The following is a 27,180-nucleotide window of genomic DNA, read 5'->3' as shown; positions in this document are numbered from 1 at the left end:
GGTTTCTGTCAAGAGCTCTCTCAGCCCCACCTATCTCACAGGGTGTCTGTTGTGGGGAGGGGAAGGGAAAGGAGTTTGTAAGCCTCTCTGAGACACCTTTGGGTAGTGAAGGGCAGGGTATAAATCCAATCTCCTCCTCCTCCTCCCCCTCCTCCTCTTCTTCTTCTTCCAGCGCTATGATCTGCGTTCTAAGATGGGGTGGCCTGAACTCTGCAGCTGCATCTGCAGCTGCGTCACAACATTGACACAGAGCCTTTATTATGCCAGCAGACTGACTAGCCCAGACTAGCCAGAGCCTGAAAGCTAAGCAGGGTTGGCCACAGTTATTACCAAGGACCACCAAGAGAGACCAGAGTTGCTAAGCAGAGGCAGGCAAAGATAAACCGCCTCTGCTCATCTCTTGCCTTGAAAACCCCAAGACGGGTCGCCATAAGTCAGTTGTGACCAGTGTTCCCTTTAAGCTGAGTTAGTGTGAGCTAGCTCACAGTTATTTAGCCTCCAGCTCACACATTTTTGTCTTAGCTCAGAAAGGATGGCTCCAGAGCAAACCATTTTATGCGGCAGCCAAATCACTCGCTCACAACTTCAATGCCAGTAGTGGCTCACAAAGTAGAATTTTTGCTCACAAGACTCCACAGCTTAGAGGGAGCATCGGTTGTGACTTGAAGGCACTTGATGATGATGATGGCTGTTTGTTGTCTCTCTCCTGCCGATCTCCAGCAAGGATTTTGTGGCCTTCACTGATGCCTCACAGAGTTGGCATCGCTAAGTCATTGTCCACAACCCTGATTAGCCAATCACCAGGTCAAGCCCCATCCATGAATCCGTAAACCTAGAATAGCTTTGTTTGCTTAAATATATGCTCCGCGCTTAACATTTCACAATTGAAACTCCACGTTTGCCTGGTTGTTACTCATTTGATGTAAGTGGTTTTCTGTCTTCATTTTGGTTTTAAAAACAATATCCTCTTCATCCCCCCCCCCCTTTTAGTATACCCCTCGGCACCATGACCAGTCATTTATTTCTCTTTGCCAGGGAAGTGGCAGGAGGCAGCAGGGCATCTGCGTAGCAGCATTCAGGCTGTAGAAGCCCATTACGGGCCCTCCAGCATTGAAGTGGGTCAGGAGCTCTTCAAGTTGGCACAAGTGCTCTTTAACGGGTAAGCACCCACCCACACACACACACACACACACACGCATCACAGTACATCATGTAGAGGAGGCCTGGCTCAGCGGAAGTGCCTCTGCTTTGCCTGCAGAAGGTTCCAGGTCCAATCCCCAGCATCTCCAGTTAAAAGGATCAGGTGGTAGGTGGTGTGGAAGACCTCAGCCTGAGACCCTGGAGAGTCGCTGTCAGTCTTGAGTACACAGGAGTGATAGTTTTAGGGAAGGGCCACGTCTTAGTGGGATAACCTCTACCTGGTCCATTCCCTGGTATCTCATTAAAAGGATAAAGTTATAGGTGATGTGAAAGACCTCTGCCTTAGAGCCTAGAGACCAGTGTTCCCTCTAAGCTGAGTTAGTGTGAGCTACTGTTGGATCCCCAAGCATCGAGAATAAATCCACGTTTTAAAGAAAAGCAAAATTTATTTCAAAGCGTTGAAGACATACTCAAACACGTTCTTTGTTAGAACTGGGGATACACAGTTAGATCAAGCATAATAAAGGAACTTCAAAAAGATACAGGTCCAATGAATAACTTTCCCGCTGGCGGGCTAAGGAAACGGTTGCGCGCCCAGTCCATGGGAACCAGGCAGGATATTAGACATAACACAGGTGCAGCAGTCATGGGAAAAGCAATAGCCAAGCATTACAGCATCTTCTCCCCCACACAACCTCCAGCAGTTATCTTTTGCATTCCAACGCAGGAGTAGGATGATAGGAACCAAGCCGGGTGCAACAGGGAAAGAATATGTACACAGAGGTCACAGAAAACAGAATGGCAGCTTGCTGACATACTGCCTCCCTTAAAATACACTTACAACACACCTCCCGGGCCGGGCGGGAGATCTCCCGGGCTGGGCGGGAGACCTCCCGGTTTGTCCGGGAACCTTCTGTGGAAACTACGGATCAGGTAAGGGGCCCGAATATCCCCTTCTTCCACCCATTCGCGGTGCTGGGGACCGAAATCAACCCATTCGATAAGGTACCAGAGTTTACCACGTTTCACTTTACAATCCAGGATATCAGCGATCTCAAAATGTTCATCCCCTTCCAAAATGACAGGTGGAGGAGGAGTAGTTACAGGTCTCCATGGAGACGGGCCAGGATCCTTCTTTAACAGGCTCATGTGAAATACAGAATGCAAGGCACGTAAATTCTTAGGCAAAACAACATCAACTGCCACATCATTTATGACTTTGCGCACTTTGAAAGGGCCTATGAACTTCCATCCCAATTTCCTGCTAGGCCGCAGCATCTTAATGTTCTTGGTTGAGACATACACAAGATCCCCAGGTTTCAGATCAAACCCCACCACCCTACCCTTGTCTGCCTGGGTCTTGTAAGCAGCCTTGGCTGCGTCAAGTGTTTGGCATAACAGAGGCCATGCTTTTTGCAAGGACATACACCAGGTATCAGCATCCCCCACAGGACGTTGGCCCATCCCCTCCAAGAAAGGGAGGGGGGGGCTGTCGTAACCAGAGACAGCTTTATACGGAGACATGCCTGTGGAGCTATGGACAGTATTATTATAACAATATTCAGCAAGAGGCAATAAGTCACACCAATCATTCTGTTGATAATTAGTAAAACAACGCAAATATTGTTCCAGGGTCTGATTAACTCGTTCCGTCTGTCCGTCAGTCTCGGGATGATACGCGCTGCTGAGTCCTTGTTCCACCCCTAAAATGGAAAGAAGTTCCCTCCAAAATTTAGAAACAAATTGGGTCCCCCTGTCAGAAATTAACTTAGTAGGTAATTGATGAATTTTCACCACGTGAGACATAAACGATTTCGCCAACCTTTGAGCTGTAGGCAAGGAAGGAAAAGGTACAAAATGAGCTTGTTTAGAAAACAAATCAACAACCACCCAAATGATAGTGTTCCCTTTGCTCGCAGGGAGGTCAGTAATAAAATCCATGGATACCACTTCCCATGGTCTCGATGGAGTAGGGAGTGGCTGTAGAAGACCAGGAGGCTTGCCCAATCTGGGTTTAGTCAAGGCACATGTTTGGCAGGACCGAACAAACATCAAGAGGTCTTTGCGCATATGTGGCCACCAGAACTGTCTGCGGATGAGTTGTAGAGATTTAACAAAACTCCAATGCCCTGCCAGTTTCGAACCATGAGCAGACTCCATCACCTCCCTCCTCATTGAAATAGGCACATACAGTTTGTCTCCAGAATAAATCAGACCATCAGGGCTACGGACACAATCAGGCAACGTTGTCAGGGAGGCATCATCCTCAACAGTCAAAGCAGACAGATATTTTTGGACCCAGGCCCCCCCCCCCACAGGGAAAAGGGAAGGCGTAGTCTCATCAGAGTGTGGAATTGCCCGCGCTTGCGCCCTGGTGACCACGGCCCCCCCCAGATGGGAGGGGGAAAAGACAGAGTCCATGATGATCTCACGCTGACTGTCATGTTGTGGGAGGCGTGAAAGCGCGTCAGCCAGGGAATTCGCCGCCCCAGGGAAATGACGAAGAGTGAATCGAAACTTAGCAAAGAAGTCCGCCCAACGAAGTTGCTTAGCGTTGAGAGAACGGGGGGATTTCAGCATCTCCAAATTCTTATGGTCAGTCCAGACTTCAAATGGCAGTTGCGCCCCCTCCAACCACTGCCTCCACGTGGAGAGAGCCAGCCGGATTGCTGACGCCTCCTTTTCCCAAATCCCCCAGTTTCGTTCAGCGTCAGAAAACTTTTTAGACACAAATGCGAGGGGATGTAAACGACCATCCTCCCCCTCCTGCAAAATCGCGGCCCCCATTGCCACATCCGAGGCATCAGTTTGGACAATGAATTTCTTAGTTTCATCAGGGCGCGCCAGCACTGGCTCAGAGGTGAACATCAGTTTAAGTTTCTCAAAAGCCTCTGCGCAAGCAGGGGACCATTTAAGCGGGGCGCCTGGTTTCGTAGCATCAAACCCCTTTCCCTTGGTTTTGAGCAAATCAGTCAGGGGAAGGGCAATTTGAGCGAAATTCTGGATGAAATTTCTGTAAAAATTGGCAAATCCGAGGAACATTTGCAATTGTTTGCGGGTCCTGGGGGGCTCCCAGTCAAGTACAGCTTGAATTTTAGCAGGGTCCATTTCAACCGTCCCCCCAGAGATGCGATAGCCCAAAAAGTCAATGCATGTCTTGTGGAATTCACATTTTGACAGCTTTGCAAACAAGTGGTGTTCATAAAGTCGTTTAAGGACCTTGCGCACCAATTTAATATGCGACGGGAGGTCCTGAGAGTACAGCAACACATCATCAAGGTAAAGGACCACTCCCTTGAATAGAAACTCATGTAGGACCTCATTGATAAGGTTCATGAAGACCCCCGGAGCCCCTTGAAGGCCGAAGGGCATAACGAGGTACTCAAACTGCCCCAAAGGGGTATTAAATGCAGTCTTGCTTTCATCCCCCTCCCGGATGCGCACACGGAAATATGCATCCCGGAGGTCAAGTTTCGAGAAGATTTTGCCCTTGGTGGCCTCAGCTACCAAGTCCTTGATTAGCGGGAGGGGGTAAGCATTGGATAAAGAAACAGCATTCAGACCCCTATAATCAGTGCACAATCTGAGCCCCCCGTCTTTCTTCTTTCGGAAAAGTACAGGCGCGGCGAAAGGGGAGGAAGCCGGGCGAATGAAACCTCGGGCTAGGTTTTTATCAATAAAGTTCCGCAGTTCAACTTTCTCAGCCGGCCCCATCGCATAAATTTTACCTTTGGGCAATTTACAGTCAGGCAAAAGTTCAATAGCACAGTCAGTCGAGCGATGGGGGGGCAATTCGTTAGCTTCCTCTTCGCCAAACACTTTCGCCAAGTCTCTATACTCTCGAGGCAAAGAAGCTAACTCTTCCGGTTGCAAAGTGCCGCAGGGGAACTGCGCGGTCGGCTGGTCCCCCCACGAGTCCACCCAGCAGTGATTTACACACTTAGCCGACACAAACTTGACAACCCCTTCTTCCCACAAGATGTAAGGGTCATGGGTAAACAACCAGGGACTCCCCAGAACTAAGTCGAATTGCGATTTAGGGGTGACAATGAAGGATCTGGATTCCCAATGATCGCCCGCCCCCAGCCGCAAAGCCATAGTCTCGTGCGTACAAGGTTCCATGGGTGCCCCATCCATCTGGGTAAAAATGATGGGAGACTTCAAGGGGGCTATCCCCGCTTCCAGTGCCAACAACACTCTAGGGCTGATGAGATCCCTCCCACACCCAGAATCAATCAACGCTCTCACCCTAACGTGGGTTCCCAGGAGCGGATTCATTAATGAGACAGTCACGAAAAATAGGGAAGGGGTTTCTCTCACCACCTTGGGCGCAGCATTAGAATGGCCTTGTCGTTTTGCGCCTCTCACAACAGGCCGTTGTCGTTTTCCGCCGTTTCAGGCACCACCTCTTCTTCTGACTCGGCAGCAGACGGATCGTTCCCCTCCGAGCCTTGGGCCGCCTGCAAAGCTTTGGAGAAACGCGGTTTAGCCATTCCCTTCTTCCCCGTCAGCGGTGTCTTCGGGCTTGGAGTAGGCGGCTGTACTTTACGGCTGCCACAATCCACAGCGAAGTGCCCCTTCTCCCCGCACTTGAGACAGAGCCCCATCTTCATACGTAGTTCTCGTGCTGATTCCGACAGGCGTTGAGGCTTGGGTTTGGAGGCACCGGCAGCGGCGGGTCTGTTGGTCGTAGCAGCCAGGTCGAGTTTGATGGTGGTGAGCCGGTCTTCCGCATTTTCAGCTTCCTGGGTCCAGGCCATTAGGGAGACAGGGTTGACAGTTTTCAGAACCGTTTCTCGGATATCTGCGTTGAGACCCAAGCGATACATCTCAGCTAATATATGGTCAGGGTAGTCTCGGAGCTTTGCGGCTTGCTTGTGGAATTCCAGAGTGTACTCGCGAACCGACTTCTTGTTCTGGCGATAGGTGCGGAGAAACGCTTTAGCCCTTTGACTCGCGTTGACATCTTCAAATCTCGCCCGCAGCGCCCACATGAATGCTCGCAAATTCAAAAGTTCCGGACCGCGGTCATTGTGCAGTCCAACATACCATGTGGCGGCGTCTCCTTTCAGTCTTGCCGAGATGACATCAATAAGACCAGCTTCATTTCGGAACAGGTGTCGACTTTCTTCTACGAATTTATGCACCCTCACCGTGAAGAAAGCGAGTTCATCTGGGTTGCCGTCGAAGGTAGCCTCCAGTAGATCCTTGGGTCTGGGCCGTGGAGGCCTTACCAACGGGCCCAGCTGAGCCGGAACTCCCCTGGGAGGGAAACCCGGCACAACCGGTGGCCCCGCTGGCATTGGCCTCAGTGGTGGCGGCAGACCCGGCACCGGCGGACCCCCCGGCATCGGCGGTTGCACAGGCACTTGCAGAGGCGGTCTCACTGGCGGCTGTACAGGGACCTGCTGCGCTGGAACTCCCGGTGCTTGCAGCGGTGGTCCCGTCAGCGGTTGAGCAGGCATCGGCGGCGCGGGAAGTCCCGGTGCAGGAGCAACTTGTTGCTGCGCGGCGTGTGCGTCAAGGAAATTAGCCATTCGAACGTCCATCATTCCCGGCAGACCTTCCATCACATCCTGGAATGCCCGCAACAAGTCTCTCACCGAGTCTTCCAGTTCTGCTAGTCGTTCCCCGGTGGTTTCTTCCGGGATGGGGTCCCGAGGGCGGTAGTCCGGGGGTGGGTCATAGTCCTCTTCCGTTGGGAAGACTCCGGTGCCCTCCTCATCTCCTGCGTGGCCCCGCGGTCCCGACGGCTCGAACATCCACTCCTCGAGGTCCCGCTCGGGGCTCCCCTTCTCCGAGGTAGCCCCCGGCTCCGGGAACAATCCCTTGTCAAATAGACTCTCACGTAATCCGCTCCCCCGACGGGAGTACACCTCACGGGTGCCCTGGGTGTTGTACATAGTCCAATCATCCTGCTGGTGAGTCTTCCGCGGACCCCATTGCGAAGGGGTCGGAGGCGGCCAAGACAGATGTGCAGGCAGGCGGGGAATCGCTCCCCCCACGGCACCCTCCAACGAGGCTGCAGTCGTGAACACCAAAGACGCGGAGGTTTGTGGGACCGATCCAGAGTCCCCCTCCGTGGTAGGTAGGTTTCCCTCAATTCCGCTCATGATCTCGCCAGATTCGGAACGATAGGAAAAAGAGAGTTCTAACAATATGTTGGATCCCCAAGCATCGAGAATAAATCCACGTTTTAAAGAAAAGCAAAATTTATTTCAAAGCGTTGAAGACATACTCAAACACGTTCTTTGTTAGAACTGGGGATACACAGTTAGATCAAGCATAATAAAGGAACTTCAAAAAGATACAGGTCCAATGAATAACTTTCCCGCTGGCGGGCTAAGGAAACGGTTGCGCGCCCAGTCCATGGGAACCAGGCAGGATATTAGACATAACACAGGTGCAGCAGTCATGGGAAAAGCAATAGCCAAGCATTACAGCATCTTCTCCCCCACACAACCTCCAGCAGTTATCTTTTGCATTCCAACGCAGGAGTAGGATGATAGGAACCAAGCCGGGTGCAACAGGGAAAGAATATGTACACAGAGGTCACAGAAAACAGAATGGCAGCTTGCTGACAGCTACCTTGCCATTTTTTAGCCTCTGGCTCACACATTTCTGTCTCAGCTCAGGAAGGAGGGCTCCAGAGCAAACTAATTTACGCAGCAGCCAAATCGCTCGCTCACAGCTTTCATGCCAGTAGCTCACAAAGCAGAATTTTTGCTCACAAGACTCCACAGCTTAGAGGGAGCATTGCTAGAGACCCATTATCAGTCTGAGTAGGCGATACTGACCTTGATGGACCAAGGGTCTGATTCAGCAGAAGGCAGCGTCATGTGTCCAAGTCTTTGTCGCTCTGGTGTGATCCATGCACTACGCACAGAGGCGCGAGGCCTTGAACTCCTCCCAAGGATGCTCTGGCAAAAGCAGCTGCCAGTGTCAGGCCAAAAAAGGCACAAGCGGTCCTGTGGTTCAGACGTTCCCTCTCCACCCCGAAAGCAGGCTTCTTGGGCTCCTTTTGAAATACCACATATTGCTTCCCCCCCCAGCAAAAAGGGTGTTCAAAGCCCTTTTTGGGGTCCCATGGGAGGGAAGGGTTTCCCCCTCTGTCCCCTGGAGATCTCAACGCTACCTCTTTTTCTGACTAGGTGTGCCGTGCCAGAAGCCCTCAACGCTATTCAGAAGGCCGAAAGGATCTTGTCTGTGCATCTGGGTCCTCGGAGCTCCCAGGTCCAAGAGCTGCAAGAGATGAAAGCCTGCCTCCGAGAATCGCTGGGTGCCTCTGTTGCATCTGGAAGGTCATGGCCATCATAGGGAAACCCACACACCATGTGGTAAGGGCTCAGCTCAGGGAATGGAGCAGAAGCGGGACACCACCACCACCCCCTGTCCTTTTTGGGGGCAGATAGGCTGTTGCAGATGGATCACATCCGAAAGAGGCATCAGTCAGTCATTGCGATGTTGCCTGCATGGCTAAACATCACCACCCCTTTGCTTGTTCTCAGAAACTTCAAAGTTTCCCCAAGAACAATGAAGACTGCAGCCATCAGCTATGTGGGGGATGACAACCGTGAAAAGGGGAAGGGGGGGGGGGGGGGGAGTCTGTCATGCTCACAGAACTGGTGGTATCCTGGGCATCAGGTGGGGTGGCCTGGAAGGGTCAGGGGACCCTTCTTGCATCAGCAGCAGCCGTGGGATAGTTGCAGGGTCGGAGGCTGAGCTCCCCCAGCCGGAAGGCTGGAAAGGTATCTTTTCGACTAAGTGATCAAATATTTGTTGTGAGTGGGAGACTGCAGGTTTTCATTTGGGGGCTGCCTCCCCTTCTGGCGGCAAATCATTTGCAGCTCCGAAGGCGTTACTCTGTCACGCATACCCTGCAATGTACAAGGGACTGCTACTGAAAGGGCATGCACTTGCATGCGCGCACACAGACACACAGATCCTGGCTCACTGGTGTGCCCTTGGTAGAGAATGTTGCATTTATTGCCCTGAAAAGTCTCCCTGGATGCTACAATTAGAGTTGATGCAAAAGACACAACAAAATAAAGATAATTATTGCCCATACACACACACATATACACCCTATTGTCTTCCTTTTGGACAGATTTCCTATCAGCTACAAGGTACTGGGGCAAAGTAAAAGGTGGTACTGACCCAAGAAGCTAGTTGGCCTTGGGGCGCGTCGAAAGCAAAAGGCGTTTTATCGCAGCGCATCAGGCACAATGCTGCTGGGGCACGGGAGGCGTATGGAGAACCATCGGCCCACTTCCCAGGTGGGCTGCTCTGGCGGAGGGAGGGGGCCTAAGTGCTTCTGGGGTCAAGGATTTTCCCAATGAAGAGGAGAGCTCCTGTCTCACTGTCCTGGACCACCAGCAAGAACGGTCTGTCCAAGTGGTAGTCTATGTGGAAGCTCGGGCAGGGGGTCTCCGCCGCCCGTGGTGGGGGCACTGATCCGACCCCGTCTTCGTTCATTTCCAGGCTGGCTTTGTGCTGCACGTGAGAGACCTTGATGGCCTTAGCAGCGATCTTGCTGAAGTCGGGGGTCTCAAAGAGCGCCTGGAGCCCTGCAAGGAAGGAGCATGTTAGAGCAAGGCAGGAGGCAGAGCCAGGCTACGTCTCTCTTGCTCCCGGCAGAGGAGCAGCAAACAAGGGGAAGAACTGGAAAGGTTCCTGGGGGCAGCTGTCAGCCAGAAGAAAACTGTCTAGTATGAAAAAATATATACAGATGTGTGCTAGATGCCCACAGAATAATGCAATGACAAACGAGACTAGATTAAAGCCACAACATCATTTAGTGTCTGGTAGTGAAAAACAACCACTTACTCCTTCACAGAAAAAGTACAAAAGTCAATAAAGGCCCCAGTCACACAGGCAGGAAAATGCGGGGGGGGGAGAGCGTGGCTGTTTGCCCTGGAGCAAAATAACGCGCGGTTGTGCGATCAGACGTCCCGTCGAGGTCCCATCCAGGTCCAGTGGTTAGGGGGGAGGTGCCGATCACAGGACAATCCTGCGGCACAGCAAAGAAGCGGCCTCTCTAGCAAAAGGCTCCGCGGGTTTAACCCCTTCCAGGGCTGCAGAGGAATGCAAACTGTATCCTCCATCCAGTCCCCTCCAGGAGGAGCTTCAGCCAGGCCGCCCTCCCGCCACGCCCCCCCTGCACCTCCCCCTCTGCCGCCGGGTGCAGAGAGTTCCTCTCGAGCAGGCCGAGCCAGGAGTGGGGGGGGGATTACGGAAAAGAGGGGGCTGTGTTGTTTGTTTTTAAACAAAGTGTGCGCATGCACCGTTGGGTGCTTGTGCACATCCCGTGGAGACTTGAGGGGAAAAAAACCTTTTAGCGACGGGACATGGGCGGGCGCCGGATGCCACGACCTACCACCGGAAACGCGATCAGGCGCCCGCCCTAACCCCGTGGTTTCCGGAAACTAGTACCTCTGAGGTACTAGTTTTTTACCCCGCATCTTCGGCGGGAAGCCTCTGGTTCGCCACGGGAGCTCTACGCTTCACAAATGTGGTGCTGTGATCGTGCCCGGAAAATCCGCCTATCTTCCGTCTCTGTAGCGTGGCTAATGCTCCGTGTGACCGCAGCCAAAATTACACATAGCAGTCTGCTCCAAACTCTCTCAGTCAATATCCTTCTAACAGTCTTGTATTCTCAAATTATCTATTTAATCAGGCATAGTCTGGGTCCATTTGACTTTGGCAGCAGCAGCAGGCTTGAAAATAAGTGAGGAGACCTTGCCCAAGTAGATTAACAGAAAAGTAAATCAATTAATGTGTCAACTTGAAGGTAACATTGAGTGTGATTTGTTCCTGAGGAAAGACCAGAGGTCTGAAACACTTAAATATCCGGAATAAGTGTTGAAAGAGAGATTGCATTTGGAGCAGACTGCTTTTGAGAATACAAGACTGTTAGACGGATATCAACTGAGAGAGTTTGGAGCAGACTGCTATGTGTAATGTTATTGACCTTTGTACTTTTTCTATGTAGGAGTAAGTGGTTGTTTTTCACTAAGGTAAAGGTTCCCTTGCTCGAAAGCCAGTCGAATCCGACTCTAGGGTTGCGGTGCTCATCTCTGTTTCCAAGCCGAAGAGCCAGCGTTGTCCGAAGACATTTCCATGGTATGTGGCCGGCATGACTAAACACCAAGGCGCTCGGAACTACCAGACACTAAATGATGTTATGGCTTTAATCTAGTCTCTTGTCATTGTATTATTCTGTGGGCATCTAGCACACATCTGTATATATTTTTTCATACTAGACTGCCTTGGGATTGTGTGTTATTCTTGTGGACAGAAGAAAACTGCCATTTCATGGATGCTGGCTTGGAGTGGGTGATGCTAAGGGAATCCTTGTCCTCTGGATCTTCCAAGACGCCCCCACCCTCCCCAGCCTTCCAATGAAACTGACTTGACAGCAAGTTCAGGGTAAGCAAATATAAATAAGTACTCAAAGCCCCCTGACGGAAGAGGTTTGCACAGGATGTTGTGTGCTCCTAGCAGTCTGACTGAAACAAAGATGTTCATGGGGTCCCAATCGCCACAAGCTGTGCTAGCTAGAAATGAAAGTCCGTGTTCAGATGCAGCATCCTTCTGGATAAGTGGGTGCCAGATACAAACACCAAAGGATGGCCAACCCCCCAGGCCTGGGAGCACCCCTGGGAATCTAGTCACCAGGAGGACCATTCCATCTGCCTGGCTGTCAATGGCTAGCCCTACTCTGGAGCATCCAGTTGGCAGCAGAGCCGATCTGGAGTGACCAAGCATGGTGGCAGCGCCGGCACCAACTCCACCCCGCCAGAGACCTGTGCCCAAGTACGTACGCATTTCCTTGAGAGTGTCAGCCAGGGCCACCTCCGAAGCCAGCTTGAGCCGCGGCATACGCAGGTCCACACAGATGGTCTTCAGTTGCTTGTTGATGTCGTGGACAAACTCCGAGGTGAGGCTCTCTTCAATCAGCGTCATATTCTGGGTCACGCTTTGGGGCAGAAAGAACAGGGCACTGACACTCCCCTCCAGGGGCAACTGGGCAATCTGGGGTGGGAGTCGGAGAAAGCACATGGTCAGGCACTGACATTCCAAAGGGGGGTCAAATCCTCCAGTGACCTCAGGCATCCCACCTGATCCAGCCAGCAGCCCTAAGAGTCTATAGCACCGTGAGCGCCTTCCTTTGTTTTGGCATGATTTGTATCCCCTTACTCATCTTCCTTGTGATTTGGGTTGCCAACCTCCAGGTGGGTATTATATCAAAGAAACACTGTGATGAAAATGACAATAACATTTGGCTTGCTCCTAATCCAAACCCTTGAAATGGAACTGGAAGTAAATAAAAAATATTAATAATTTAAAAATGTTAAACAAAACTATATTCCATTCAGCTTCACTTTTCTTTCCATTCTAAATAACCATATTTGTTCCAGGATAATTTGAGGAAATTAAAAAAGTTAGGCTGCAATAATTTGAAGACAGTAAAAAAAGAAGTTAAGCTGTAACTATTTGAAGGAAGCAAAAAAAGAAGTTAAGCTGTATCAAGAGGCTGACACCTTCCAACGTAGTAGGATTTACTCCTGAGGAAGTCTGGTGAAATGAGTGTGCTCATTGAGGATGTTGGACTTTTCCTTGAAAATGTTAGCATTTCCTGAGCAATATTGTAAAGTTTTAATTGATATTAAATGTTATTGTCATTTTCATCTTTGATATAATTCCCTGTAACTGTGATTGTACCGACTTTTGTAAGCCGCCCTGAGCCTGTTTGCGGGGAGGGCAGGGTATAAATACAAATAATAAATAAATAATCCCTTATTTGGTTTATCCAACCTCCAGGTGGGGCCTGGAGATCTCCCGCGACTACAGCTGATCTCCAGACAACAAAGATCAGTTCCCCTGGAGAAAATGGCCGCTCTGAAGGGTGGACTCTATGGCCTCGTACCCTGCTGAGGCCCCTCCCCTCCCCCAAGCCCATTCTCCCCAGGCTCCGCCCCTCAAATCTCCAGGTATTTCCCAACCCAGAGCTGGCAGCCCTCCTTGTAATGGTAGTTGGCTTGGAAAATGTTTGGGCAAGGGCGGGGGGAGTCCGTCTGTCCAGCCTGCGGGAAGAAGCATGCTTACCAAAAAAGAGGAGTCTCTGGTGTGGTTGGTGTTTAGGTGCAAGGCAGATGCAGCTCCTTGGAAAGTGGGGGTGGGTGGGGGAGTGACTGGTGGGTGGAGGCGGGGTTCCTAGCAGGGTTGTGGGGGGGGGTTTAAATGCTGCCTCAGTCCTCCCTTAGAACATTTTTTCCAAGTGGCCCTGCCTCTTTGGTCTCTGTGGAGCAGCCGCCAGCGCCACACTGTCTCCTTGATTCATAACATCCAATTTACAGATCCCACTCTTGGCCTTTAATTACACTCCTCTCTTGGAACCCGTGGATGAAGTTAGCATTCTTTGAAAATTAAAAGGCCACATAAACCCCAAACAACCTTATCGCAACTAGCCTGATTGTCATTCTCATTTGACACTTCAGCTAGAGAACGTTTTGCTTTCTTTCCAGAAGCTTTTCTGACGTGGACTTTAGAATTCTGGGGGAAGCCACTACAAGTGGTTCTTTCCACGCCTCTGCCACTTATACCCAGCACCAGGTGGCAGGAATTAAGAACATAAGAGCCCAACATCCTGTCTCACACAGTGGCTAATCCAGGGGTGTCGAACTCATCTGTTATGAGGGCCGGATCTGACATAAATGAGACCTTGTTGGGCCGGGCCAGCTATGTGTGCCATAAAATGTAATGCCAAGTATTGGAGATAGAAACTTTATAAAGGACACAAACACAAAGGTGTTTTTTTTTTACTTAAAATAAAAACATGTTTAAAACATTAGCCCTTTTGCAATATTTTGTTTATTTAACAGTCTCTGATAACTGACACCTCTTGCTCTGAATTATTGCATCAAAATGCCTGTGCTGTTTCAATCTTGTTCAGGTGTGTATCTGTAAGCTGCAAACCTATGATGATGCAGCAGCAGCAAAACTGGAAGAAGAAGCAGAAGACAGCCAGTTCCACTGCAGGCCTGATAGAAGCCCTCTGGGGGCCTGATCTGGCCCCCAGGCCGCATGTTTGACACCCCTGGGCTAACCAGTTACTCTGGATGACCAACAACAAGGCTTGGAGGCCGAGTCCTTCCCCCCAGTGTTGCCTCCTGGCACTGGGATTGAAAGGTTTACTGCCCCTGAATGTGGAGAATCCCCTCAGTCACCATGGCTAGTAGCCATTCATAGACCTATCTTCCATGAATCTGTCTAATCCCCTTTTAAGGACAGTTCCTTGGTCAGTTTTAGCTGTTGTGGTGACGGCATTGCAGAAGGAGGGCAGAGGGAGACACCTTTTGTGACATGGAGTCCAAGTGCTTAGGTAGTGGTCCCAATACATGGACACTTTTTACAGAGCATGTAGCCAGGCTTGGCCTTGATGTGGGGGCTCACGTTCAAATCCTGGCCAAGGTTCTATGCATGGCCTTAGGTGGGTAAGAGCCTCGCGGGGTCTTGTCCATGGAAATGCCTTAAAGGGTGCAAGAAAGTCATGTCAAGGAGGAGGAAGAGACAAGAATTTCAAAAGACTTCGAAACGGTCGTGTGAATACAGACCCAGATGAGTTTTGTGCTGCTTCTCTTGGGTTTGCTGGTACTCGGGGTGGGGAGTGATGGACAGACCCCTCCAACCATCCTATGGGGCAGGCGGGGGGGAGCAGGGAGGTACTTCTCTTCCAATACTGACCTTGCAGTTGAGCTCGGAGTCAAAGCCATATTTCACGAGGGCGTTTGAGCCAGTCATCATGGGGATGCTCACAGTCCTGTCCTCATCCAAGTGGAAATTCTGCGGCCTAGTCAGTTTGGAGTCAAATCTGGTCAACCATTTTCCTGTTCGGAGGGGGAGGGAGACTTTTTTGTTAAGGGTTCCCCCAGTTTCCTCCTCCCTTGAGAGAAAATGTTGTTCAGGGATGCTGTGGGAAAAGAAGACAAGCCATGGTCTTCTTCACTCCCCCGTTTGAACCTAACAAAGGGGTGTTCGAGAACCATTCAGGCCACTTGCTTAAAAAACAGTATTAGAGCTGACAAGCAGAGGTCATTTCGGGGGGGATCGGGTGAGGTACGGGGGGCGGGGCACATGGTGAAGCCCCGCCCCCTGCTTCCGGCCGCCCCGCTTCCAGCCCTCATTCAGCCAGGAGGAGGCAGGAGAAGAGGGAGGGTAAGTTGCTTCCTCCCTGCCTCTCCCCACCCCTGCCTGCCTGGGGCCAGGGAGGGCCTTCGCGGGGCTTCCTAGCACTCCCGCCGGCCTTGGAGGTCCACCGCCGGGCCCCTCATGATTCACGCAGTAGCCAAATCGCTCGCTCACAACTTTGATGCCAGGAGCTCGCCAAGTAGAATTTTTGCTCACAAGACTCCATGGCTTAGAGGGAGCATTGCAGAGAATGGATCAGTGGGGAATTAATTCCCAATAAAATGTGGTCTGCCAGTCAAAACACTGTAGGTGGCCAATAAGCAATCCTTTCACTTTCACCATACTCCCAAGTATGGTGTTATTGGAGAAAGTGTTTGGCCCACTAGGCTCCCTATAGCAGGGGAACCCAGCCTTTTTGAGCCTGTGGGCAGCTTTGGAATTCTGACATACAAAATGGCTGCCACACAGCTGCCACGAAATGGCCGCTACGAAATGGCTGCCACACAGGGTTTCCAGCTTCCAGATGGCACCTGGAGATCTCCCGCTATTACAATTGATCTCCTGATGACCAAGATGAGTTCCTCTGGAGAAAATGGCTCCTTTGGATAGGGTTGCCAAGTCCCCCCGGAGGGCAGATAATCCCCCGCTTTGGAGGCCCGGTTTCCGCCGCCGTGAAATCGGGCCCCGGGGGAAACCCCACCCCGGCGTGCGCGTCAGCCGGATGTGACGTGATGACGCCGGGCATGCTGGAGGCGGGGCCACAGCCATTTGAGGGGAAAACTATGTTTTCCCCTCAAATGGCTGTGGCCCCACCCCCAGCATGCCCGGCGTCATCACATCACATCCAGCTGACGTGCATGTGATCAGGACGCCGATCGGGAGCCCCCCGCCGCAAGGTAAAACAGACTTGGCAACCCTACCTTTGGAGGGTGGGGTCTGTGGCATTATACCCTGCTCAGGTCCCTCCCCTGCCCAAATCCCGCCCTCCCTAGGCTCCACCCCCCAAATCTTCAGGTATTTCTGAACCCAGAGTTGGTGACCCTACTACCACAGGAGGCGGAGCCACTAACAAAATGGCTGCTGCCACAGCTTATCTTCAGTCACACAGTGAAGGTCCTTGTGCTGTGGAGGCAGCTGCTGCCAAGGCAACATTTTGAAAAATCTACATCGCCCATCAAATCTCCAATGACCAATCAGAAGCCTTGCTAGGCAAAAGCCCCACCTATTTTCTGCAAACACTTGGCAGATGGTCAGCGGGCACCACAATGGGGGCCCCTGCCCTATACATTGCCCTTGTTTGAGCCTGGTACCTAGATCAGTAATTTTCAAAAGTCAGATGTAACGGGAAGATACCACCAAAAGCTGAAATTTCAGCAAAAATGCAAGGCTCATATGTGCCCTGGTATGATTGTTTACACTTACACTCTGCTATCAATCCTTACTTCGCCAGAAACCACAGAGAGAGGAGCCGGCTGCTTTAGAAAATCCAGTTTTAAATAGAACTGCCCTCTTCGAAGGAGTCATCTCCTTATCTTGTGTACAAGGAGATGACCTTTGGAAAGGGAAACAAATGACATGAACGCTTGGGAACAAATTTTAAGGGAACGATTTAGTTCCAAAATGGCAATCATCTCCTTTGAACTCCAGACACACTGATGCTGTTAAAGAAAGTGAGTTCAGAGGGGTTGGCTAATGGCACCTGAAGTCAACTGGTGTTCACCTACCAATGCAGGTTTGTGCTGTACGTATTGTGAGGTGATTTTCATGGCTGGTGGTCCAGACATACTGGCATAGGGTTCTCCAATGCACAGAATTGCACCATCGGGTACAAAAGATCCTAAAATAACCCTTCTGAATTACCAGAAGAACGATTAAGCTGAAAGAACTCAAAACTGTCGTACAGTGAAGATGTAAACATTCCCGGCACTATAAAAATTGACCGGCAGAGTGTTGGGATCATTTCATAGGTAATAATAAAACAACACAACTTGAGACAAAAAAGTGAAACATATGCGAGCTACTTTCTTGAGAAGTGATAGCCACTTGTTGTATACTTGAGACATTATTATTATTAATAATAAGAAGAATTCAATATACTGGTCATAGAACATGCTCTCTAATATCTTAGAAAGTGTGGGTTTTTTCCCTTTTCTTTGGAATTGCACCCTAATAAAACTGTTCAAATTATACTTGTCTTCTGTCTCCCTCTGCCACAAAATTTTAATATGCATGATACAGCTGATGCAAATGTTTCTGTGGATGTACTGTATTAACTGCTGTTTCTATGAACATGTACGAAACAAATACTTTTTAAAAAATATGTTCCCAGTGCCATCACTGCTGGATCTTCTCCTTCTCCCCATCCCCGCCCTCCCTCCCTCCCTCAGCAGTTTCCCCTTACCTTTGAAGTACGCTGCCCCAAGGAGAAGGATGCTGATTCCATCGGGGATCTCCCGCAGGAACCTGATGACTTTCCCATTGGTCTGCTGCTGCACCCAGTTGTTGGTCTCTTGCAGGTCCACGCGGGGGTTTCCGGTCAATACTCTAGGCCGGAATCCGTACGATTTCTCTAGCTCACTGACAAACCCCATTTTCATTCTCAGTCCTACCAAAGACCAGAAAGCTCATGTATTTGTAGGCCACTGTACCCATAAAAAGCTGCTTTATACTGAGTTAGACCATCAGTCCATCAAGGTCAGTATTGTCTCCTCAGACTGGCAGTGGCTCTCCAGGGTCTCCGGCAGAGGTCTTTCACATCACCTACTGCCTGGTCCTTTTTAAGTGGAGATCCCGAGGACTGAGGCTGGGATCTTCCGCATGCAAAGCAGAGGCTCTTCCACTGAGCCACAGCCCCTCTCCAATCCATGCCTGGAGAAAAGCTCTAAATCTGCAGGGCAAAACTAGCCCATAGATGTGGAAGTTGCTGCCCTGATGGAAAACCACCCACCCACCCTAGGCTTCCAAATAGTTATTTCCCTGCTCACCAGCAGGCAAACCAGATAGGAAAGTATTTCAGAACTTGATTCCCCCCTGCCCAGGCCTGTAGGTTTTGTCAGCTAGGCGTTGTTCACCAGAACTTATTTGCAAAGCTAACTTATGCAGTCCAAGCCACAATACTCCCTAAGTGGAGAACAGATGCCCCAGAGGGGGGGGGGGCTTTCTCCTGCTCTCATGGTGTCCATGTGCTAGCACTGCGATGGGTAGAGTGGGCTGCAGTGTTCCCTCTAAGCTGAGTTAGTGTGAGCTAGCTCACAGTTTTTTAGCTTCTGGCTCACACATTTTTGTCTTCGCTCGGGAAGGATGGCTCCAGAACAAACTAATGTATGCAGCAGCCAAATCGCTTGCTCACAACTTTAATGCCAGTTGCTCACCAAGTAGAATTTTTGCTCACAAGACTCCACAGCTTAAAGGGAACATTGGGGTTCCGGCTCCCACAATTGCCTTTCCCCTGGGGTGAAACTCTAAGCTATTAAGTGAGGACTGAGGTTTCTGGGTGTTCTCGTCACCCTGCATGGTCATATATGTCTAGAGAGCCAGGTTGGTGTAGAGGTTAAGAGTAGCAGACTCTAATCTGGAGAACCGGGTTTGATCTTGGGACAGTCACATGTTCTCTCTGAGCTGTTCTCTCAAGAGCAGTTCTCTCAGAGCTCTCTAAGCTGTGGAGTCTTGTGAGCAGAAATCCTACTTTGTGAGCTACTGGCCTTAAAGTTGTGAGCAAGTGATTTGGCTCCTGCATAAATTAGTTTGCTCTGGAGCCATCCTTCCTGAGCTAAGGCAAAAACCTGTGAGCTGGAGGCTAAAAAACTGTGAGCTAGCTCACACTAACTCAGCTTAGAGGGAACACTGCCACCTACCTCTCAGGGTTTCTGTTTTGGGGAGAGGAAGGGAAGGTGATCATAAGTCCCTCTGAGACTCCTTTGGGTAGTGAAGAGTGAGGTATAAAACCAGCTCTTCTGGGGCTGCCAACCTCCAGGTATGACCTGGAGATCTGGAATTACAACTGATTTCCAGACTACAGAGATCAGTTCACCCAGAGACAATAGCTGCTTGGGTGGACTCTGGCATTCTACCTTGCTGAGGTCCTTCTCAGACCCTGCCCTCTCCAGGCTCCACTCTCAAATCTCCAGGAATTTCCCAACCTGGAGTTGGCAATCATAGCATATGCGGGGCATGCAATGAATATGCTTATCTTAACCTGAGCAAAGTTTGCAATAAGAGGCCTTGTCTCTTTGAAACACGTCTCTCAAAGTAAGGTTTGTTGTGAGAACCAAAGAAAGGCAAACTGCAAACAATAAGCAGGGCTATTTTTGGGCAGGAACGCACAGGAACGGAGTTCCGGCTGGCTTTAGAGTTGGCCACACCCACTACAACCAAAACCTCTGCATGAGTGGCTACAGAGAGAAGGCCTGGAGAGCTACCCCCCCAGTGACTCCGAGTCGGGCAGGCCAGGGGGGGCCTCCTGGCCTGTCCAAGGACTGGCTTGCCTGGGCTCCCCACAACCGTGGGGTGCCCAGGCAAGCCAAGGGAAGGCATGGGGGTGTGGCCTATTATGCTAATGAGTTCCTGCTGGGCTTTTTCTACAAAAAAAGCCCTGACAATAAGTGACTTGTGTCTGAAGTTCTGGCTTTCTGGGGCTGGGCCCGTGACTAACCCACAACCCGTTCGGAAATCTTGTCAAAACAAATATTCTTTCAGACAGAATTCCCAAGGGCCCCTTTAGATGATTTGGTTCATAAGCCAGAAGCCGCTAGTGCATGGAACAGAATTCTTTATGTCCTCCTGCCCCCCGCCCCCATCAGCCCTCACTCCTGTGGGACACAGGCACCACCAAGCTTTACTTCTCTCCATGACGAGGCGAGAGGCACTCTTCAGGCCTTTGGCGGGGGCCACAAGGCTGGCCAGGAGGCCCCGGTAGGTGCTGTGGACCTCCGCCTTGTCGAGCAGGTCGTAGAAGAGAGCACGGGTGATGAGGGTTTCTGTTCGTTCTCCTGCGCCTGCCGACAGCAAAGAAAGGCCAGTGAGATTTCTCTCCCCCACCTTGAGCAACGTTGGACCAAGACGGGACCAGAAGAGAAGACAAGCTCACCCAGCGATAGGGCTGAGAGGGCCGTGGCGACACTGAAGGGCGACAGGAGGACGTTGTCGGTGGGCCTCTGGCTGGACCTCTGGCGGTACAGGTTGTAGCCGAAGTTGGAGATGGAGGCTGCCAGCTTGTTCGCGGGCACCTTGTAAAAGGGGTCCTCCTCTTCCTCTGCTCCCCCAGTGTTATCAGCATCTGGGTTTGCGGGTTCCTTTGGGGCACAGAATTGCTTCTTTAGTACGGTCTGATGATGGGAGGGAAGGAGGCAATAGCCTGATTTGGTCAGTTCTGGGAAGCGAAGCAGGGTTTGGTACTTGGAGACCACCAGGGCTTTTTTTTGTAGAAAAAGCCCAGCAGGAACTCATTAGCATAATAGGCCACACCCAATAGCAGAAACTAATTAGCACATTAGGCCACACCCCTGACAGCACCACTCATTAGCATATTAGGCCACACCCACATGTTACCAGAAGTGTGGTCATCCAGCCACACCAACCTTTTGCTTCTTATCCTGTTTATCTTGTTTGTTGTCAAAACCAAGAGCTTTTTTTATAGCAGGAACTTCTTTGCATGTTAGGCCACACACCCCTAATGTAGCCAATCCTAATGAGTTTCTGCTGTTGGGTGTGGCCTATTATGCTAATGAGTTCCTGCTGGGCGTGGCCAACTCAGGAGCCAGCCGGAACTCCGTTCCTGTGCGTTCCTGCCCAAAAATAGCCCTGGAGACCACCAAGGAAGACTCTGCAGAGGAAGGCAAGGGCAGACCACCTCTGCTTCTCACTTGCCTTGAAAGCCTCTTGCTGGAGTCGCCATATGTCAGCGGCTTGATTACACTTTACATACACATGGTCTGATTATAAGGGCAGTAATGAATGGGGGGAATTGTTTTCTAAGCCCTCAAGGGCCAGAGGGGAAATGCTAGGTAATTCCCAAAATACAAAGGGGAATGGGCTATGTGGGAAGCTTCATCCCAGTTCTCCACATCCTAGGACAAGTAGAGTTGCTAGCTCTGAGTTGGGAAATACCTGGAGATGGGGGGGAGCTGGAGTAGGGCATTGTTTTTTGGGGGGACTTCAGTGGGGTAGAATGCCATAGAGTCCACCTTCCAAAGTGGCTATTTTCTCCAGGTGAACTGATCTCTGTTGCCTGGAGATCAGTTGTAATCACAGGCAGGGGTCATTTCCTGCAGGAGTGCACAGGAGCGGAGCTCCGGCAGTAAAGAGCCCAGGGGGCGGGCACATGCAACAAGCCCCACCCCCTGCTCCCAGCAGCCCCAGGCCACAAGGAGCAAGAAGCAGTCAGGTAGGTTGCAGAACCCTCTCCAGACAGCAATCCAAAACAGTCCTTTGGAGCCTGAGCGGTGGGTGTTGCCTTCTGACATACTTCCGGTGATGTCAGGGGTGTGCGGCATATGCAAATAAGTTATGCTGACGAGTTATGCTAATGAGCTCCTGCACCTCTTTTTCTACGAAATGACCCCGGAGGTCTCCAGCCACCACCTGCAGGTTAGCAACCCTCTAGGACAGATGGCCCGATCCCAACCCTATCTTGCTAGCTTGTGTTCGTGTTAAGCCCAAGATGGCCTTTAAAATGCTGCCGCCTGCGGGATGGAGGCTGACATTCAAGGCGTTTCTTAAAACCTTCCCACCTATCCTGTAAGCTGCTCACCTGCTCAGTCCCCAAGTCCTGGCTTATGCAGGAGGTGGTGAGGAGTCCCAGACACAGAAGAACCATCGGTCCCTGCATGGTGGTGCCTGAAGGGAGCAAGAATGGACAAAAGTAACTTCCGTGGCAAATCCCCAGCCCTTTTCTGCAGCTGGTTCAGTGTGCATTCCTAAACCTCCTAAGGAAGTTTAGAAAACTAATAGAGGGCCAAAAAGTTAAAAACATAATAAGTGTACAAACCAGTGTTTATTACAAAGACATATAAAAACCTAGTAGGGGCCCGAAAGAAAGCCTCATAAAACGTATAAAGTTACAAATACACTCAAAAGAGAACAGTGTATGACCTGATGAGTTTTGGCTCACGAGTGCAAAATATAACAAGCAACAGAGTCCCTGTAACGCATGTAAGGCAATTAACAATAAATAAAAAGGACCAAAATTGGAATGTTCCAATATGGAATGGAATGACACACCAAAAAGTTTCTATTTGGGGCCACAAATATAACTGCCCTTGTGTCAGAAGTTGTTGCATGAACTGGAAATATTAATCATGGCTTGTGTTGTGTTGTGTGGCTCGTTTCTCCCTCCCCCTTGGAGCCTTGCTGGCTTGTGCTGGAGATGCACAGCTAACTCCTACAGCAGGTTCCCCCCAATCTTTTTAAGCCCATGGGCACCTTTGGAATTCTCAGAAAGGGCAGTGGGCACAGACACAAAATGGTTGCCACAGCAGGCAGAACCTACCACAAATTGGTGGCTGCAGCCAGTGTTCCCTCTAAGCTGTAGAGTTCTGTGAGCAAAAATTCTACTTTGTGAGCTACTGGCATTAAAGTTGTGAGCAGGTGATTTGGCTACTGCATAAATTAGTGTGTTCTGGAGCCCTCCCTGAGCCAAGACAAAAATGTGTGAGCTGGAGGCTAAAAACTGTGAGCTAGTTCACACTAACTCAGCGTAGAGGGAACACTGGCTGCTCACAGTTTTTTAGCCTCCGGCTCACACATTTTTGTCCTAACTCAGGAAGGATGGGGCTCCAGAGCAAACTAATTCACGCAGTAGCCAAATCGCTTGCTCACAACTTTAATGCCAGTAGCTCACAAAGTAGAATTTTGGCTCACAAGACACCACAGCTTAGAAGGGAGCATTGGCTACTGCAACCACAAAATGTCAGGGATTGAGGTTATATACAGCTCTAATAGCCATTCGTCTACATTTCAAGCAGAGTCTCTGCTTAATTGGGTGTCTTTTAATCTGCATGGCCAACCAGAAGCCCCGCTGGGGAAAAGCTCCACCTAGCTCTGCCCACTTTCTAAAAGCACTCGGGCGCCAGGAAATGTGTCAGCAAGTGCCCTGTACCGGGCCCCATGTCCCCCCCCCCCCCCCACTCTACAGCAATACGATGTCAGAGTCATGTCGTGAACACTTCCCCCCTCCCCACAGTCCTGAGTATCTCATCTCCTAAGGTGCCATTCTAACCATTCTAAGCCAATTGGCTTTAATGGACTCTTGAAGAGGGCAGTCACTGTGCCTGCAAGAGCAAACGAACTTGGATGAGACCTCAGTGAGATAGAAACCGGCATGACAGCTTGGCAGGTCCCTGGGTTAACCTCTCCCCGCTGTTTGCAAAGGAACTTTGGACTGTTATATCCAGTCCAAAGGACAGACCATAACCCCAGCAGCAATGCCGGCCATATCCCTGACAACTGGCGCCAAGGGGGCTGTGTGGAAACAGCAGTTAGGTTCTTCCAAGCCTACAATTAAAGGGAAGGCAGTCCCAGCAGCTGGGGCAGCCAAATTAGCAGGTTAGTCCACATGAGTTCCAGATACGACATTCTCCTAAAATTAATGCAGCCAGCCAGACGCCCAAAGGTCCAGAAAAGGCAGACCGTTAATGATTCTTCCTGCCACCAACTTTAATTTTCCTCTTAGAAATGTCTCTTTGCAGCTGGGGGGGGGGGGGTTTCCCCTGCCATGTGGCAGGGGCCTATATAGTGTGCTTTGACCAAGAGCTGTATGTATTCCCCATGCTCATCATGAGCTACCTTGCCATCAAGAATCAAACCAGCAGCGTGTGCACTAAATCCCTCACTAACCTCTGTAACATTTAGTAGAATTTTCTTGGTGTTGCAAAATCAAAAAATTCCAGCATAGAGGCATGAGTTGATAACAGTAAGTTCCACAACACCTTGTTGGTGGGGGGAGAAATAAATGTGTGACATTTTCTGCAGCAGCCACACATATTATTTCAAGGCATACTGTTCACAAGAGTACCCTGTCCAGCCACAAGATACTCATACCTTGATGAAGTTTTTGTGGGGGGGGGGGGGGGGGGGAAAGCAGCTTGAGAAGAAATGGGGGGAAACGGGGAAGAAACTGGCAGCTGGGGGAGAGTCTCTTTTTCCGACTGCACTGGAAGACTCGTCTAGAAAGCTTAGCCTACAGGATGCATGCAAAGATGGGAGGGGTAGTGTCTGTTAAATTTAGCCCAATTGCAAAAAAGTTGCCAGCATGTTCTGGTCCCAACCACACTCCGTTTTGGAGAAGGGGGCCTCGGAAGGGAGGCTGGATGTCCTGGCTTGGCCATTGTTGCCAGGTTCAGAATTCCCAGAGTTTGCCAAGAATCTCTGCAGAAGCCTCACTGAGGATCAAAGTTTCTAAACATCTGGATCTGATTAGCACCAAAGCATGCAGCCCAGGAGAAAAACCACAGAAAAGACCTATATTTTAGCCAGAATTTGGATGGGCCCTGGAACAGGGGTTTTCTGAGCTCTCGAAGCTCTGTGAAGATACACCAAGAGGTCATAACGGACAAGGAACTTGGATGCCGAAGGGGTACAGTTCTTAATCAGAAAGAAAATGAGCCACTGGCTGGGTGATGGATGGCCTTTCCCAGCTGGAGATTTTCAACTGATCGCAGGCTCCCATTGGAAAGGGGGACTGTGGCGGAGTTCGGCCAAGCTGAAACTGCCACCATGTGCATAATGCCTACAGATTTGTCGAAGTACAAAACAGAAAAGCTGCCCATGCCAGGGATCTGCATGAACTGACAACGTGCATCTGGCCCTCACTCCCAATGCTCCCTCTAAGCTGTGGAGTCCTGTGAGCAAAAATTCTACCTTGTGAGCTACTGACAGTAAAGTTGTGAGTGAGTGATTTGGCTACTGCATAAATTAGTTAGCTCTGGAGCCACCCTTCCAGAGCTCAGACAAAAATGGGTGAGCCGGAGGCTAACAAACTGTGAGCTAGCTCACACTAACTCAGCTTAGAGGGAACATTGCTCTGGACTCCTGTGTATTTCCTCTCAAGCAGCTAAAACTTCTTGTGCTGTTGCAGACAGAGATGGCCTAAGTGGGAAACCACGGTTGGCGGCAGGAAGAAAAAAATGAACACTCTGCCTCTTCTTGGATGAAGAATAGCACCCTTTGGGGTCGTCCCCTACCACACTGCCCCTGGTGATACTTCCGCACGTCTGCCTTTTTGTATGGGCAGGAGTCCAGTCCCAGCACCTGAAGGATGAACAGCACTTATTCCACCATACACTTCTGTGAGTTGATGCTCATTTCACGAGATGCATGCACATAGTTCTGACAGCACACTAAAAACTGCAAACAACAGAATGATGGGCAGAGGGGGGGACACGTTACAAAGAGAGGCAGAAGAAATGTATCTGCAGAAATGTGCGTGCACATGAAAGCTTATACCTTGAATAAAACTTTGTTGGTCTTAAAAGGTGCCACTGGACTCAAGCTCTGTTCTGTATCTGCCTAATGGGTGTATGCTTCAATACATCTGATGAAGAAACGTCTGACTCATAATTTCCCATTAGCCTTTAAGGTACTGCTGGACCCCTGCTTTATTGCTGCTACAGACTATCTGGTATTATCATTCCTGCTCTGCCATTCTAGCAACTCTCCAGGCATACCTGCCTATATAGCTCCCTTTGCCCTGTGGCCACTAAACATGCAGGAACGAATCTGGATTGCTCCCTTACCTGTCTGCCTCTGTAGTTCTGCTTGCCCAGCCTGTGCAAGAGGAGAGAGCGGGGGAAGAGTGCTAAGCTGTTGTTCTGGGGCCACATCTGCCTGCGCTGCTGCTGCCGCCGGCCAACCCACAGCCTCCTCTGCAGGCTTCAGATTACAGCTTCCCAAAGTTCTCTTAAAGCGCCCCCCTCTTGTTTTCTTGGCACTCCACTTTCCTAGCTTGTCTAGAGCTGTTTGTGAATGAGAGAAGAGTCAGGGCCGGCTCCAGCTTATTTTGCACCCTAGGCGAGGATCCCTTCTGGGGCCCCCGTGCACCCACCAGTTTTCAAAAAATAAATGCATTTTAGGAAGAATGAAAAACAAATAATCAAGAAACTCCCAGAGTACGGGGCCGGGTGCAGTTTGGTGCCCCTAAGGGCCGTCCTGCTCTAGGCGATCGCCTAGTGAGTGAGCCGGCCCTGAGAAGAGTAAGCCCTGCGTGGAAAGAGAGAGGACCCTGGTGGAGCTCGGTCAAACGGAGGGGTTCTTTCTGGCCCAGTGAACAATTCCTGGAATGGCATTCAAAGCTGAAAATTCTCATTAGCCCAGCCCCAAGTTACAAGAGCTATGGCTTTTAGACACAGCCCAGAACTAAAGCAGGGCAAGGCAGATGCATTGTCCAAATGGTCTTGTAAGATTTGAGTCCGGTAGCACCTTAAAGACCAACAAGGTTTCCAGGCTAGAAGCTTTTCAGAGTCCCTTCATCAGATACAAATGGCCTTGTTTGCTGAACTATGGTCCTTTCTGCACTTGGACCTCACCCCTGGTTTTTATCGGAGTTCAACTCGTGACATGATACCTTGCGTTTATCCCTGGTCAGCATCTGTTTATCCCGGGACAAGTGTGGGGTGAAACCGGGGTGAGCTCAATGTAATGTGTTGGAAACAAAAAATACCCTGAGATAATTACAGGGATGAACTCCAGTGTAGTGTAGAATGTTCAGGGAGAGGGTTGAACCAGGATTTAAGGCCTAGTGTGGAAAGGACCTATAACTACTACTTGAGGCGAGTAAGTCTCTCTCATGAGGCTGAAGTTGGTTCCCAGTTCCTTATTCGTAATTCCCCCAGTTTCTTAGGCTTTGTTTTTCCTGTG

At 50.4% G+C, this 27,180-nt stretch overlaps 2 protein-coding genes across 2 annotated transcripts in view; one reads left to right on the top strand and one right to left on the bottom strand.

The window, feature by feature from the left end:
* SMYD4 (SET and MYND domain containing 4) overlaps positions 1 to 8,683 on the top strand; it is a 24,979-nt gene extending 16,296 nt beyond the window's left edge. Inside the window, exons 9-10 of the mRNA XM_015421848.1 lie at positions 1,036 to 1,159; positions 8,292 to 8,683. Of these exons, the coding sequence (XP_015277334.1) occupies positions 1,036 to 1,159; positions 8,292 to 8,457 (290 nt within the window). The 3' untranslated portion in view covers positions 8,458 to 8,683. The remainder of the gene's footprint in view (positions 1 to 1,035; positions 1,160 to 8,291) is intronic.
* Positions 8,684 to 8,761: 78 nt separating this feature from the next.
* SERPINF1 (serpin peptidase inhibitor, clade F (alpha-2 antiplasmin, pigment epithelium derived factor), member 1) lies at positions 8,762 to 26,144 on the bottom strand. The gene is made up of 8 exons (XM_015421870.1): positions 26,061 to 26,144; positions 22,079 to 22,164; positions 20,417 to 20,621; positions 20,169 to 20,324; positions 17,732 to 17,935; positions 14,887 to 15,029; positions 11,964 to 12,174; positions 8,762 to 9,707 (listed from the first exon to the last, which is right to left on the bottom strand). The coding sequence occupies exons 2-8, from the start codon at positions 22,154 to 22,156 to the stop codon at positions 9,445 to 9,447; spliced, it is 1,260 nt and encodes a 419-aa protein (XP_015277356.1). The 5' UTR covers positions 22,157 to 22,164; positions 26,061 to 26,144; the 3' UTR covers positions 8,762 to 9,444.
* Positions 26,145 to 27,180: the final 1,036 nt, after the last annotated feature.

Source organism: Gekko japonicus, unplaced genomic scaffold, assembly GCF_001447785.1.
Source record: "Gekko japonicus isolate JY-2015 unplaced genomic scaffold, Gekko_japonicus_V1.1 scaffold21, whole genome shotgun sequence".
In the NCBI taxonomy this organism is placed as follows: domain Eukaryota; kingdom Metazoa; phylum Chordata; class Lepidosauria; order Squamata; family Gekkonidae; genus Gekko; species Gekko japonicus.
Note: the sequence above shows the minus strand (reverse complement) of the source record. Positions and strands in the feature narration are given on the sequence as shown.

What these genes read in the sequence shown, in the direction of transcription:
- SERPINF1 (XM_015421870.1), bottom strand. Translation starts at nt 22,156, where the DNA reads ATGCAGGGACCGATGGTTCTTCTGTGTCTGGGACTCCTCACCACCTCC. An exon ending in CCTCTCAGCCCTATCGCTGG is followed by an intron (nt 20,325 to 20,416) that starts GTGAGCTTGTCT and finishes TGCTGTCGGCAG; the next exon opens with GCGCAGGAGAACGAACAGAA. An exon ending in TGGGGCAGCGTACTTCAAAG is followed by an intron (nt 15,030 to 17,731) that starts GTAAGGGGAAAC and finishes CCCTCCGAACAG; the next exon opens with GAAAATGGTTGACCAGATTT.